Genomic DNA, 12,629 nt, shown 5'->3' on the forward strand with positions numbered 1-12,629 from the left:
TGATCTGGGCAGTAAATGAGAGGTCGGTATCAAACAGTACTCCAGACACTATTGCCGGGATTCTCAGGTTCACAGGGAGGGCCTGTTTGGCTGCTCTGTTCTGCAGGATTTTCTGGTCTAAAACTATTCCGCAGTCCCTTCTCCGGGGAAGGTGTTGTTTTGATATATGTTCAAAGGTAAGGAATCTGCAGCTATCAGATGTACCAGGTAAGGCATTACCAAAGGTAAGTAATTTTTCCGATTGGTAGCACAACACTTTATCCATTTATTATTGCCAATAGCAGCCAGTTTGTATAAGTTCCCCCATTCCACTGTAGGAGTAAGATTGATATTTTGTAAACTGTTCTCTTTGCTGAATGTCAGCTGTACATTTGTTAATCAGCTCATGGAGGTATCACACCTCCGCATAGGCTTGTAAGGGCTCAATTGAAATTGGGGTAGGTGAAGCTAGCACTGGAGCGCTTAGCGCTGGGGAAGGCACCGGGGTTGGATAAGCTACCCGGTGATTTGTTCAGATACCACCCTGACATTTGGGCCCCGTACTTTCTTGTTCTTTTTAATGCTATTTTGGGAGGTATGGCGGTCCCTTCCTCTTGGCTAGGGGCTGAAATAGTTCCGATTTACAAGAAAGGGTCCCCTTTGAGTCCGGCAAATTACAGGCCTATTAGCCTGATAGATGTTCCCCAAAAGCTTTTTGCGCGCCTTATTTTGAACCATCTATTAGACTGGGTCGAGGAAAATGACATCATGAGTCCCCTGCAGGCTGGCTTCAGGAAAAACACGTCGACCATGGACCAGATCTTCCGCCTCGTTCTCCTCTACTGGAAGACGGTGAGGATCGAGGGCGGGAGATTGTACATGGTCTTCGTGGATCTGAAGTCAGCCTTTGACCTAGTCCCGCGCAGGAAACTTTGGGAGGTGCTGGAAAAGTTAGGAATTCCCCCCCAGCTACTTAACATCTTAGCCAGGCTGCATGAGAACAACTATGCGCAAGTCAGGTGTGGGAAAGATGGCAAACTTTCATCCAGGTTTCCTGTTCATCGAGGTGTGAGGCAGGGTTGTGTCTTGGCACCGACCCTGTTTTGCTTATTCATTAATAACGTCATCTCACACCTGGAAAACGTCAAGGACAACGACGCCCCCTGTCTGGCAGGTAGGAAGGTACCGGCAATCATGTTTGCCGACGACACCCTCCTCCTTTCAAAATCCCCCATGGGGATCCAGAGTATCCTGGATGGATTTGGTCTTTTCTGCCATCAGCATGGGTTGGAGGTGAACACTGAAAAGACCAAGTTCATGATCTTCAACCCACCAACCAAAACTAGGCCCAATCCCACCCTGGGGACCGCCAGCCTTGAGAGGGTGTCCACCTTCATATATCTGGGGGTAACACTGCAGGAAAATTTAGCATGGGACCGACAGATAGTACGATCTAAGGCCAAATTATCCCAACTGTCTGGTGCAATCCTGAAAGTGGCTAACACTTCTTCCTTTAAGCCCATAAGCCCGGCCCTTGAAACTTACAAGACCCAGGCCAAGGCTGCGGCCATGTATGGCAGTGAGCTATGGGGATACAAAGCGGTGAAGGGCTTATCAACAGTGGAAAATAGTTTTCTAAGGCGCCTTCTAGCCCTTCCAAGTGCCACGCCACTTCAGCCTCTGAGAATGGACATGGGTCTCCCCCCTATTGCAGAGGAGCTTGTGTCAAAGCCAGTGAAGTTCTGGCACAGGCTCTGGTCTACGGACGAACTTCATCATTATAGGGAGGATCTTACCCATGTCATGAGTTTAAACTGCAGCGGCAAAATCCCCTGGCTCACCTTTGTGGAAAATGAACTGTCTGCCATCAATCTCCGTGTCCTGTGGGAGGACCCCGCGCGAGGCTGCCAAACAATCTCGCGCAAAGCCCTGGCACAAATTTATAAAGCCAGGTCCCTTGCTCACTTGATGGACGCTCAAAATAGCGGCACCCTAACTTTGCGATTCTTAGAATCCAAAAATTCTTATGTTTTTGAACCTTTTATGGATTTTATCTTTCCCATCCTGGCGAGGAAACTGTATGTTCAATGGAGACTTAGCACGCTACCTATTAATTCATACACCTCTAAGTGGACAAATGGGGGCGATAAAACATGTCCCTGCTGTAACAACCATGTGGAAGATGACCCCCACATCTTGTTTGTGTGCCCTGCATACCAAAGGCCCAGAAAATACTGGATAGCACCGCTCTGTAAGAACCTGGGGTTCAGAGAGTATGCACAGGCATACAGGATTTTGAAAACTAGCACCCTGGGCCACATTGTGTTTGCTGTTTCCAAATTTCTTATGGCCATATGGTTGATCAGAAAGAAAAAATCGTCTGAAGCCCCTTGAACTTTCTAATGAACTTTCTAATGTAATTTTAAATCACTCCTCGCTGGGAGAGCGGACTCTATTTAAATGTGTTTTAAAATAATGTTTTAATGTTTGTAATGTTTGCATTGCATCTTTTATGGTCTATATGGCCGAAATAAAGAATTTTTGGAATTGGAATTGGAATTGGAAATTAATTTTAAGGAAATATCATGGTTAGGTGTTCACCCTTCTTGATATTGTTTTATGTCTTTTGAGATTTTGATTTCTTAGAGTTTCCTGCTTTGAAAAAGTAGTAGAATTTTCCTTAATAAACCTGTCACATACTCTCCTAACAATGAGTGGTTTATACAGACGATGAATGCAGTTTTTTCTGTAGGTGGAGACGTGATGCACCCTGACATTCCAAACAATTTCTTGAGGCTTCTGGCTGAAGGTAAGATTAATACACTATAATTGCTATGACTGAATGCAATTTTAGTTTGTGAATTGTTTTATATTATTTTTTAGTTTATTTTAGTAGCCTAGGATGCAGAAGAGACTTATTTATGTTTAAGCATTTATAAAGCTCAATCATTCACCTTCAGCTCCTTTGTCACTGAAAGGTGCCTTGGACCTAAAAGTACTACCCTAATACCCTCCTTTTCAAGGAGACTCGGACAGAGACCAAGGATGGCAGCATTCCATTATGTCATGTAAGCTCTCTTATGAAAAACAAGGTAAGGTAAACATGAACTCAGACAAATAGTTTAGTGGTTTTCCACTGCAGTCAAAACTGAAAAGGGGATATACAAGTGTGTGTGTGTGTGTGTGTATATATATATATCAAGGCTCATAGGGGTGTCCATACAACAAGCCGCACTCAAGCGCGGTTAAACTTGTCCCCTTTACAACCTTTATTGGCATACAGGCATCTTTCCTCCGTATTCTCACCGCCACACAACCAAAGCCTTACGCGTTTCGTTACACAACTTCTTCAGAGGCATATTGGTTGAAAGAGGCAGTTTCGGGCCACACCTCCCCCTTTATACCAAATCATACGCTGATATGCAGCTGCTCTGAATGAGCATGTACGTGTAGGTTTCCTGGGATTTGTAGTCCGTATTATATCCACAGATGCATGCCTCTTGTAATGAATGCCCAATCAAAGCTCACCTTGAGCCCCAAGGAAGGTGCACTGCTAAATCCGATAATCGCGCTCCACTTTTGAGTCCTTGTTAAGACCCGTGGCCCCCTGCAGTCCTGGGGTGGTGCTTGCTTCGCGGCTGGACCAACCAATATGCCTCTGAAGAAGTTGTGTAACGAAATGCGTAAGGCTGAGGAAAGCTGCCTGTATGCCAATAAAGCTTGTAAAGGGGACAAGTTTAACCGCGCTCGAGTGCTGCTTGTTGGATGGACACCCCTATGAGCCTTGATGTTATACGCGACGGTCCAGCCGCGAAGCATGCACCACCCCAGGACTGCAGAGGGCCACAGGTCTTAACAAGGACTCAAAAGTGGAGCGCGATTATCGGATTTAGCAGTGCACCTTCCTTGGGGCTCAAGGTGAGCTTTGATTGTGCATTCATTACAAGAGGCATCCATCTGTGGATATAATACGGACTACAAATCCCAGGAAACCTACACGTACATGCTCATTTAGAGCAGCTGCATATCAGCGTATGATTTGGTATAAAGGGGGAGGTGTGTCCCAAACTGCCTCTTTCAACCAATATGCCTCTGAAGAAGTTGTGTAACGAAACGCGTAAGGCTTTGGTTGTGTGCCGGTGAGAATACTGAGGAAAGCTACCTGTATGCCAATAAAGCTTGTAAAGGGGACAACTTTAACCGCGCTCGAGTGCTGCTTGTTGTATGGACACCCCTATGAGCCTTGATATATAGATAGAGATAGATATATATATGTGTGTGTTCGAGGCATATGAGCTGCAGAATTCACACTCTGCGCATAGATCGCTAAGTGGTGTTGGGCTCGGATGCTTGCACCTTGTTGTTGTCTTGGAAGAAGTCTTTTGTAGTCACGAGATAGGTGACTCCTTCCTTGGACTATAGTGCGCATGGGCATCGACTCCATCCTCAGATTGTATTTTTCCGCTATCAGGTTCCATTGCGCTCCGGTTCGGTACCGTATTACCCAAACCTTTTCGACGTGCAAACCATCAAAAAACGCGACTGTATTGTTTTCATTCCACCCAACATACCACCCAAGCAGCGTCCAATATCCAAAAACATCTGACACTCCTTAAACAGGAAGTTCTTTCGCTGCTTCAAAAGCATGCAATAGAATCAGTCCCCATACAACATCAAGGAACAGGAGCTCACTCTCTATATTTCCTAATCCCCTAAGAAGACGGTACCCTAAGGTCAATATTAGACCTCAGACCTCTCAATCTCTACATACAGTCAGATAATTTTCACATGATCACTCTTCAACAGGTTCTTCCACTGCTTCAACAAGGCGACTTCCTTGCCACACTAGATCTCAAGGACGCCTACTTCCATATCCCCATACACCCTGCTCACAGAAAATACCTAAGGTTCACAGTGGATGGCCAACACCATCACTTCAAAGTCCTTCCATTTGGGGTGACCACAGCACCCAGTGTGTTCACAAAGTGCCTTGCAGTAGTAGCAGCACACTTGCGAAGACAACAAATCCATGTATTTCCATACCTCGACGACTGGCTCATAAAAGCCAAGTCATACAACCAGTGTGTTCAACACACTCCTCAAACTATTCAGCTGCTACACAACTTGGGGTTCACAGTAAACTACACCAAGTTACACCTTCAACCCTCCTACATACACCAGTATCCAGGAGCCACAATAGAGCCACAATAGACACTTCCAAAGCTCTAGCATACCCCAATCCGGCAAAGATAGCCAGTATGCAAACCCTCATCTCCATGTTTCAGCCCCAACACTCTCTCCCAGCACGAGTGTTTATGCAGCTCATAGGAATGATGGCCTCTTGCATTTTATTGTACCTCACGCAGAACTTCAGATGCACCCTTTACAGGAATGCTTAGCACGTCGGTGGAACCAGGCTCAAGGTCAACTTACAGATCTGGTGTTGGTGGACAGCCGCACACATCGCTCTCTGCAGTGGTAGAACACACAAAACCTTTCCAGAGGGCGGCAGTTCCTAGAGCCGGTTCCACAGATAGTGCTAACAGCAGACTCATCACTCACCGGCTGGGGAGCCCATCTCCTAAACCACACAATTCAGGGCAGGTGGACCACTCAACAAAAACTGTTCCACATCAATTTCCTAGAATTACTGGCAATTTTTCTAGCGTTAAAATCATTCCAAACACATCTCCTCAACAAAGCTGTCCTAGTCCGCACAGACAATATGACAGCAATGTATTACATACAGAAACAAGGAGGAACACATTCTTTTCAGCTGTCTCACCTAGCGCAAAGTATATGGAGATGGGCCATTCCACAAAACATATATCTTCTGCCTGAACATCTTCCAGGCGTGAACAATCAGATGGCGGATATGTTAAGTCATCAGACTGAACAGATACACGAATGGGAACTTCATCCGCAAGTTCTTCAACCCTTCTTCCAGATGTGGGGCCAACCAGACATAGATCTGTTTGTCACATAATCAAACGCAAAATGCCCAACCTTCGCCGCCAGGTTCCCACACCCGTTGTCCAAGGGCAATGCGATCTGGATGAACTGGTCAGGCAGACATGCGTACGCTTTTCCGCCACTCTTGGTCTTTCCGCTAGTATTACGCAAGCTCAAACAACAGTCTCTCAAGATGATCCTAGTTGCTCCAACATGGGCACGGCAACCATGGTTCACAACACTACTCGAACTCTCAGTAGTTCCAAACCAAAACTTACGTCGCTCCCCAAAGCTGCTAACGCAGAACCATGGAGAGAAGGCACCCAGATCCAACACAACTGAATATAGCGATCTGGCTCCTGAAATCCTAGAGTTCGGTTACCTAAACCTACTACCGGACTGTACGAACATTATTAAGGAAGCCAGACGCCCCACTACTAGAGCTTGCTATGCAGTTAAATGGAAGAGATTCGTCATTTACTGCAATAATTAGATGCTTCAATTCAGAACATTATCTGCTACATCTACAAAGATGCAATATGGCACGCCCTTAATTGTACTTATAAGGCTACAGATCTGCGAATACTGTAGTGAGTGTATTTCTGTTGTGGGGGACATTCATCAAGATGCAAAACGTAACGGCTCCTCCCTTTTTTCTTGACTTCACTTGGGGAGCCTTATATGCAATGGAATAGGTGGAAGACGGTTTTTGAGAGGTATGCAAGGGTATTTGGTACCTCGTTGGGTTCTGAGCACAATGCAACCTTACTATTACAATGTTTGAGACTGGAAGGACAGGAGGTGTTCGATCAGCTGCCTGAAGTCCCGGATAATAATAATGCGGTGAGCCTGAATGAGTATAATCTGTATATTAAAAGGTTAGACATCTATTATTTACCGAAGGTCAGCACCATTTTAGAGAGGTCATTTCAGTTGAAGGGCGCAAATAAATGGCGAATCTGTGGAAGATTACAACACGGATTTGAGGAAATTAGCCTCTCCATGTAATTTTCAGGTGCTGTGGAGGAAAGAATAAAGGATCAATTCATACTTCGTTGAAACATAGACAAAGTGCATGACACACTATGGCTAAGAGATGATCCTGCTCTGGATGAAGTTCTAGTAATTGCTAAAAGAATTGAACATTCGATGAAATGTGTGGATGTTATTAAAAAGGATTCTGGGCAGGACGTAAATGAGGTAAAGGAAAAAAGTTGTGCTCAAGGCATTAAGTACTGAAAAAGGTATGGTGCGAGGGGAAACATTTTAGTGCGGAAAGAAAATGTTTCAGATGTGGGAGTAAAAGTCATTTGGCTTTCTACAAAGAATGGCCAGCAATAAAAGTAACTTGCAGGAATTGTGGAAAAATGGGGCATTTTCAGAGTGAGTGCAAAAGTAAAATAGTCAAGGGAAACGTTGAGGTGATTGATGTGCATCAAGATGAAAGTGACGAGGAGCCTGAGTGTGTTCAAATAGTGTTTCAGGTGAATGAAGGGTAAAAGAAGTGAACTGTTGATGAAATACACGTGGAAGTGAACCACAAAGGTATTATTCGATTCCGGTGCTAAAATAACTCTGATCTCAAAATCATTTTATGCCAAAAGACTCCTCACAAAAGTTAAGCTATTGGGACCAGATATTAAGCCATATGCATATAGTAGTGAACTGATAAAATTGTCAGCGTTTTTTGAGGGAATGGTTGAGTACAAAGGGAGGTCTTTGGTGGGGAAGGTATATGTGTCATCTAGTGGTGACCGCATTTTGAGTTGGTTCAGAAGGTTTTGGGGGTGATTCTTGACCTAAATAGTGATCCTCCTATTAAGCTTAAAAATGTGGGCGAACAACACATTCAACTGATTGATGATAACATGGCTGATGAGAAATTCAAGCAGGATGTTTAGTAAAGAACTAGGATATTTATGTGGGTTTGTGAATAAGGCTGTGGGAGCCGGCCTCGTGGCGTGGTCCTGTTTCCCCGCGCTAAGCCGCACGAGGTCCCATGCACATCGGGGCTCCTCCATCTTGGATTGCACGTCACTCCACGTGACCACCTGTATGACCCTGTTCTACCCGGCCTCGGTCCCAGCGAGGCCCGACATCGAGACGCCAATCCCTGGCCCGGGGGATACCACGTGAGCCCTTCCCACTCCCGGCGGAGGGCAGTATCGATGGGACCCCCTACCGTCTCTCCACACCTAGGTGTGATCAACCCACAGCTCTCTGGGGCCTGGCGTCTCTCCTGCTGGGCGTCTGGCCGCTCCCTACCCGGCCTCTCCGCCCCCTCCGGGCGCACGGGTCCGGACATCAAAGGACTCCCGTCCTATATCTGAGGCGACCCGACAACAGGGCAGTAGTTGTATCCTGGAGTCAAGAGCCCTGCTGATCGGATCGCTGCTGACCCTACGGAAGAAGACTCATCCTGAACCACCCCTTGAGCCCTGCTGACGACGTCGCGGCTCCACCGTGCTTAAAGACCTTCACGAACCTTTGGGGCCCTGCTGACGCCGTCGCGGCCCGACCTTGTTGAACTTTACCACCAGAGCCCAGCTGACCTCGTCGCGGCTCGACCGAAGCGGACCTACCACCAGAGCCCTGCTGACTGTGTCGCGGCTCGACCTAAGCGGAACTACCATCCGAGCCCTGCAGACGACGTCGCGGCTCTCCACGTCCGAGCCGCTCTGAGACCAGCATCCAAGGTCCGGCGCAGAGCCCTCCCGTGCCTGGCTGGCACTAAGACTGTCCCGCTACCCTACCCTCTTGAACGAACATTGAGACACTGATAGGATCCCTCTGTAAATATTGCCCGTATTGCCCGTATTGCTGCCGATAAAGAATCTAATCTCGCAACTACTATTGAGTCCTGTGTGGTGGTGTTACTGGGCCTAGTACGAATATAGGAGAAAGACCTCCCCGAGGGGGCTTCTCAGCGGCGCTCGGCTATAAACTTTGCGGTAGGAATGTGCCCGGAATAGTCTCCCCGACTACCCGGTGGGCCTCCCTCCAACATAGGCATACAGAGAAAAGTGAGAAACGTACCCCTGTTAAAGCTGACATGGATTAGGAGTTGGCAATCTTGGAGAAGGAGGGAATGATTGAAGAAGTAGAGGGAACAAAGTGGTGGGTTCCCATGGTAGCAGTGAGAAAGAGCAACTAGCTAACTGTTGTGGTTTGGGATGGAAAGAGAGGGTGTGAAAGAAAGTTGAAATATATCATTTAACTCCTCACTTAGTTACAGGAAAAACTCATTTTCAGTTGTTTAGAGGGAGTAGGCTGAACAATGTGGCGTCTCCGGCTTGGGTGAATGCAAAGAGTCCAGGGAGCGAGGAGAGTAAAGGAAAATAGGAGAGAAAAGGAGTTGCTGGAAAGAAGGAAAGAATGTGTTGATGACAGAAGGAGAGTGAAGGTCACCAAATTACAGGTTTGTGATTGGGTGATGGAAAGAAAATCAGGGAATAGTCAAGGGGCGAAATTCTTCAATCCTTTTAGAGTAGTGGAATTGTTTAGAAATGCTGTAAAAACAACAGACACGAAGATATGGAATTTGAACAGAGTTGTTGTGATAAAAGGTGTCAAAGAGGATGAGGAAACCAGCATGAAGGGAGATGGTGGTGGGAAGAGTGAACTGAGAAGGAAGAGTCAGAGAGTGCCGAAGACACCTAAATATTTAGAGATGTCTAGTAGTGAATAATAATTTGTAAATTTCCTGCAATCATGATGAAGTAACTATTTTATTGCAATGTATTAAGTGGTGCAGATGGTGTTGTGTTTTGGATTTCTTTGTGTTGTTTCTATTATGCATTTTGTTATATAGGAGGGACGGGTGTGGTATCTGCTTAGGTGGAATTGTATTCGGTCATGGAGCTAGATGCTGTCACCAGCCTACACTGTTGTAATTGGAATGTTATCTTTTGAAACGAGAGACACGGAGAGCAGCCTAAAGGCGGTGACTGAGATAGTTCATGGAATACTTACTTTTAAGAAACAAACATCAAGAAATCTTCACCGTGTCCAGGAGTCTCATTCACCGGATTAAACTATTGTTTCTACGTATTGTCATGAGAGCTCCACTTTTTGTAAGACACACATATTTACTTTTAAGCTGAAGTACACAATGTAACTAAACCTTTCACCACCCTCCATAACTAGAAATCTGTGTCAGACGTTTTCATAGTGATAGCCATTGTAAAGTCTCTTTTGATGTTTATGGTGTGGAGCTTTACTATGTTTCTATTATCTGTTGTAGCTTCCCTGGAGTTTACCCCATTCCTTTATGTGTGGACTGTTCTGACCTTGGGGATTCAGTGGGAGAATCTATGTAATTGTAGCCACGAGGGCTGCCGAGGGCTTAAGCGACCACAGGACGCTGTAGTGTGCAGAACGTAATTTATTAGTGTTCTCAGGATGAACGAGGATTGTCAGGGTTGTAGGTATTATGTCCAAACAGAAGGGTAACACAAAGATGTAGGAGATGGCTTCTCTCCAAAAGTCCTGGTCCGTCAGGGTCGAGATTCATCTCATCTCATCTCTCTCATCTCTCTCATCTCTCTCATCCTTTTGGCTCGTTTCTGGTCTATACTGCCAGTGCATACGTGCAGGAAGGGTTGTGCGGGATTTAGAATTGTTAACTATCGTCACCCGAGTGCCCTACCTTCCCACCAGAACGATTCCCTGAGGGGTACCCGCCTCATGCCACGGCCCGTCTCCAGGGCCGGAGCATCTTCTCCCTCCTTCAGTCCACCGCTTATGGATGCAGTGTACAATAAACTCTTCTGACTCAGTCTCCTCTGCTCCTCTCCGCCGTCCTCTGCCTCTCTGCTTTGCTCCGCACTCTCCGTCCGTCTTCCTCCGATATCACGCGCCATCTCCTCGTCCTCCGTGCTTTTTGTGCGTCTTACTTCCACCTTCGTCAGAGACTCCTCACTTGGGCCGACACTAGACCACTACCCACTTCGGTAGAGATGGACTCTGCTCGTTCATCTCCCACTTCCCGTCCGCCCCGGCGGCGTCATCTTTACAGATCTACCCCCTTAGGAATGAACGGTGGGGCCATTCAGTGGAGGGATTCTTGGACATGTAGTCCGCCCAGATTTGCCGGGTACCAGGGACGTGCATTGTCTGAAAGGAAAAGGGTTGCAGTGCTAAAAACCACCTGTGGATGCGCTGATTGGAGTCTTTGTTTTTCACAATCCAGGTGAGTGGGGCATGATCAGTGAGTATGGTGAATGAACGTCCCAACAGACAATATTGAAGAGCCTCAACTGCCCATGTGATGGCTATACACTCTCTTTCAATGGTGGAGTAGTGTACCTCCCTGGGGAATAGTTTCCGACTGATAAAAAGAAGAGGCTTAAGATCACCATTTAAGTCAGGCTGATATAGTACGCCACCCAGACCCAGACCAGAGGCATCCGTTTGGAGGATGAATTGTTTGTGGAAATCAGGACAGTGTTATACGGGTGCTGTGCAGATGGCTTTCTTTAGGGATTGAAACTGCTTTCGCGCGTGGCATTTCAGGTTGTTGTTCGGGATGAGCAGGTCTTGGTCAAAAGATCGGTCAGGGGACTGGCTAAGGAAGAGAAATTCGAGATAAACCGTCTATAGTGGCAAATGAACCCAAGGAAGGAGCGTATATCATGTTTTGTTTTGGGAGCGGGGAGAGTTTTGATGGCTTCGATTTTGTTTAGTTGAGGTGTAATGAGCCCCTTCTGTATCGTGTATCCGAGATACTGATTGGAGTCAGTGACCAACAGTGATTTCTTTGGGTTTATCCTGAGACCGGCATCTTGGATGGCCGAAAACACAACAGCCAAATGTATCAAATGCTCTGTCCAGGTTGGGCTATAGACGACTATGTCCTCTAAATAGGCGGCAGCGTATTCTGCATGGGGTCTCAATAAGCGGTCCATTAGCCGCTGAAATGTTGCTGGTGCCCCATGGAGGCCGAAAGGGAGTATTTTAAACTGATAAAGGCCTGAGGGAGTTGCAAAGGTGGTCTTTTCTCTGGCCTGAGGAGTTAGTGGTATCTGCCAATAACCCTTAGTAAGGTCAAAGGTCGACATGTATCTGGCATTTCCTAACCGCTCAATTAGTTCATCTATTCTTGGCATCGGATAAGAATCGAATTTGATGATGCTATTCACCTGACGAAATCAATGCAGAAACGTACGTAGACTTCCGTCTGGTTTTGGCACAATCACGATTGGGGAGCACCAATTGCTTGTGGAAGGTTCTATGATATGAGCCTGCAACATGGCTATTACTTATTTCTCTACTGCCTCCGTTCTTGCTGCTGGAATGCGGTATGGTTTCTGCTTTATGATGGTCGGGTCTAGGGGTATGATGTTGTGCTGAATAGGGGTGGGCGGAATTTGCGAAAATAACTTTCGCAAATTATCGCGAAAATGTTTAAAATTATCGCAAACAAGCGGAAATATCGCGAAGATGCGGAAGTTTTAATTCCGGCATGTTCGCGAGATTTTCTGCATGGTTGCGGGTCGCCAACTTACCCATGTGGTTGCTTGCGGGCGCGGCCATCTTGTTTTGAGTTGTCTCGCGGTGCATGATCGCGAGAAGAAAGACGTGATCGCGCGACGCATGACGTCACTGCGGGCGCGAACTGTCGCGAGACAGCGCAAATGGCTAAAAATAATACAACATCTCATGGAGAATGCGACCGGATCAAGAAAACTTGTCGGCGA

The 12,629-nt window shown here is 46.5% G+C and overlaps 1 protein-coding gene across 2 annotated transcripts in view; it reads left to right on the forward strand.

The window, feature by feature from the left end:
* The window catches only part of AP4E1 (adaptor related protein complex 4 subunit epsilon 1), a 417,135-nt gene that overhangs the window by 164,509 nt on the left and 239,997 nt on the right, over positions 1-12,629 (forward strand). For both annotated transcript variants that reach the window (XM_085644188.1, XM_085644189.1), the window contains exon 12: positions 2,676-2,788. In XM_085644188.1, coding sequence (XP_085500314.1) covers positions 2,676-2,788 — 113 coding nt within the window. The remainder of the gene's footprint in view (positions 1-2,675; positions 2,789-12,629) is intronic.

The sequence above is a fragment of the Triturus cristatus genome, chromosome 3_1 (assembly GCF_964204655.1).
Source record: "Triturus cristatus chromosome 3_1, aTriCri1.1, whole genome shotgun sequence".
NCBI lineage: Eukaryota > Metazoa > Chordata > Amphibia > Caudata > Salamandridae > Triturus > Triturus cristatus.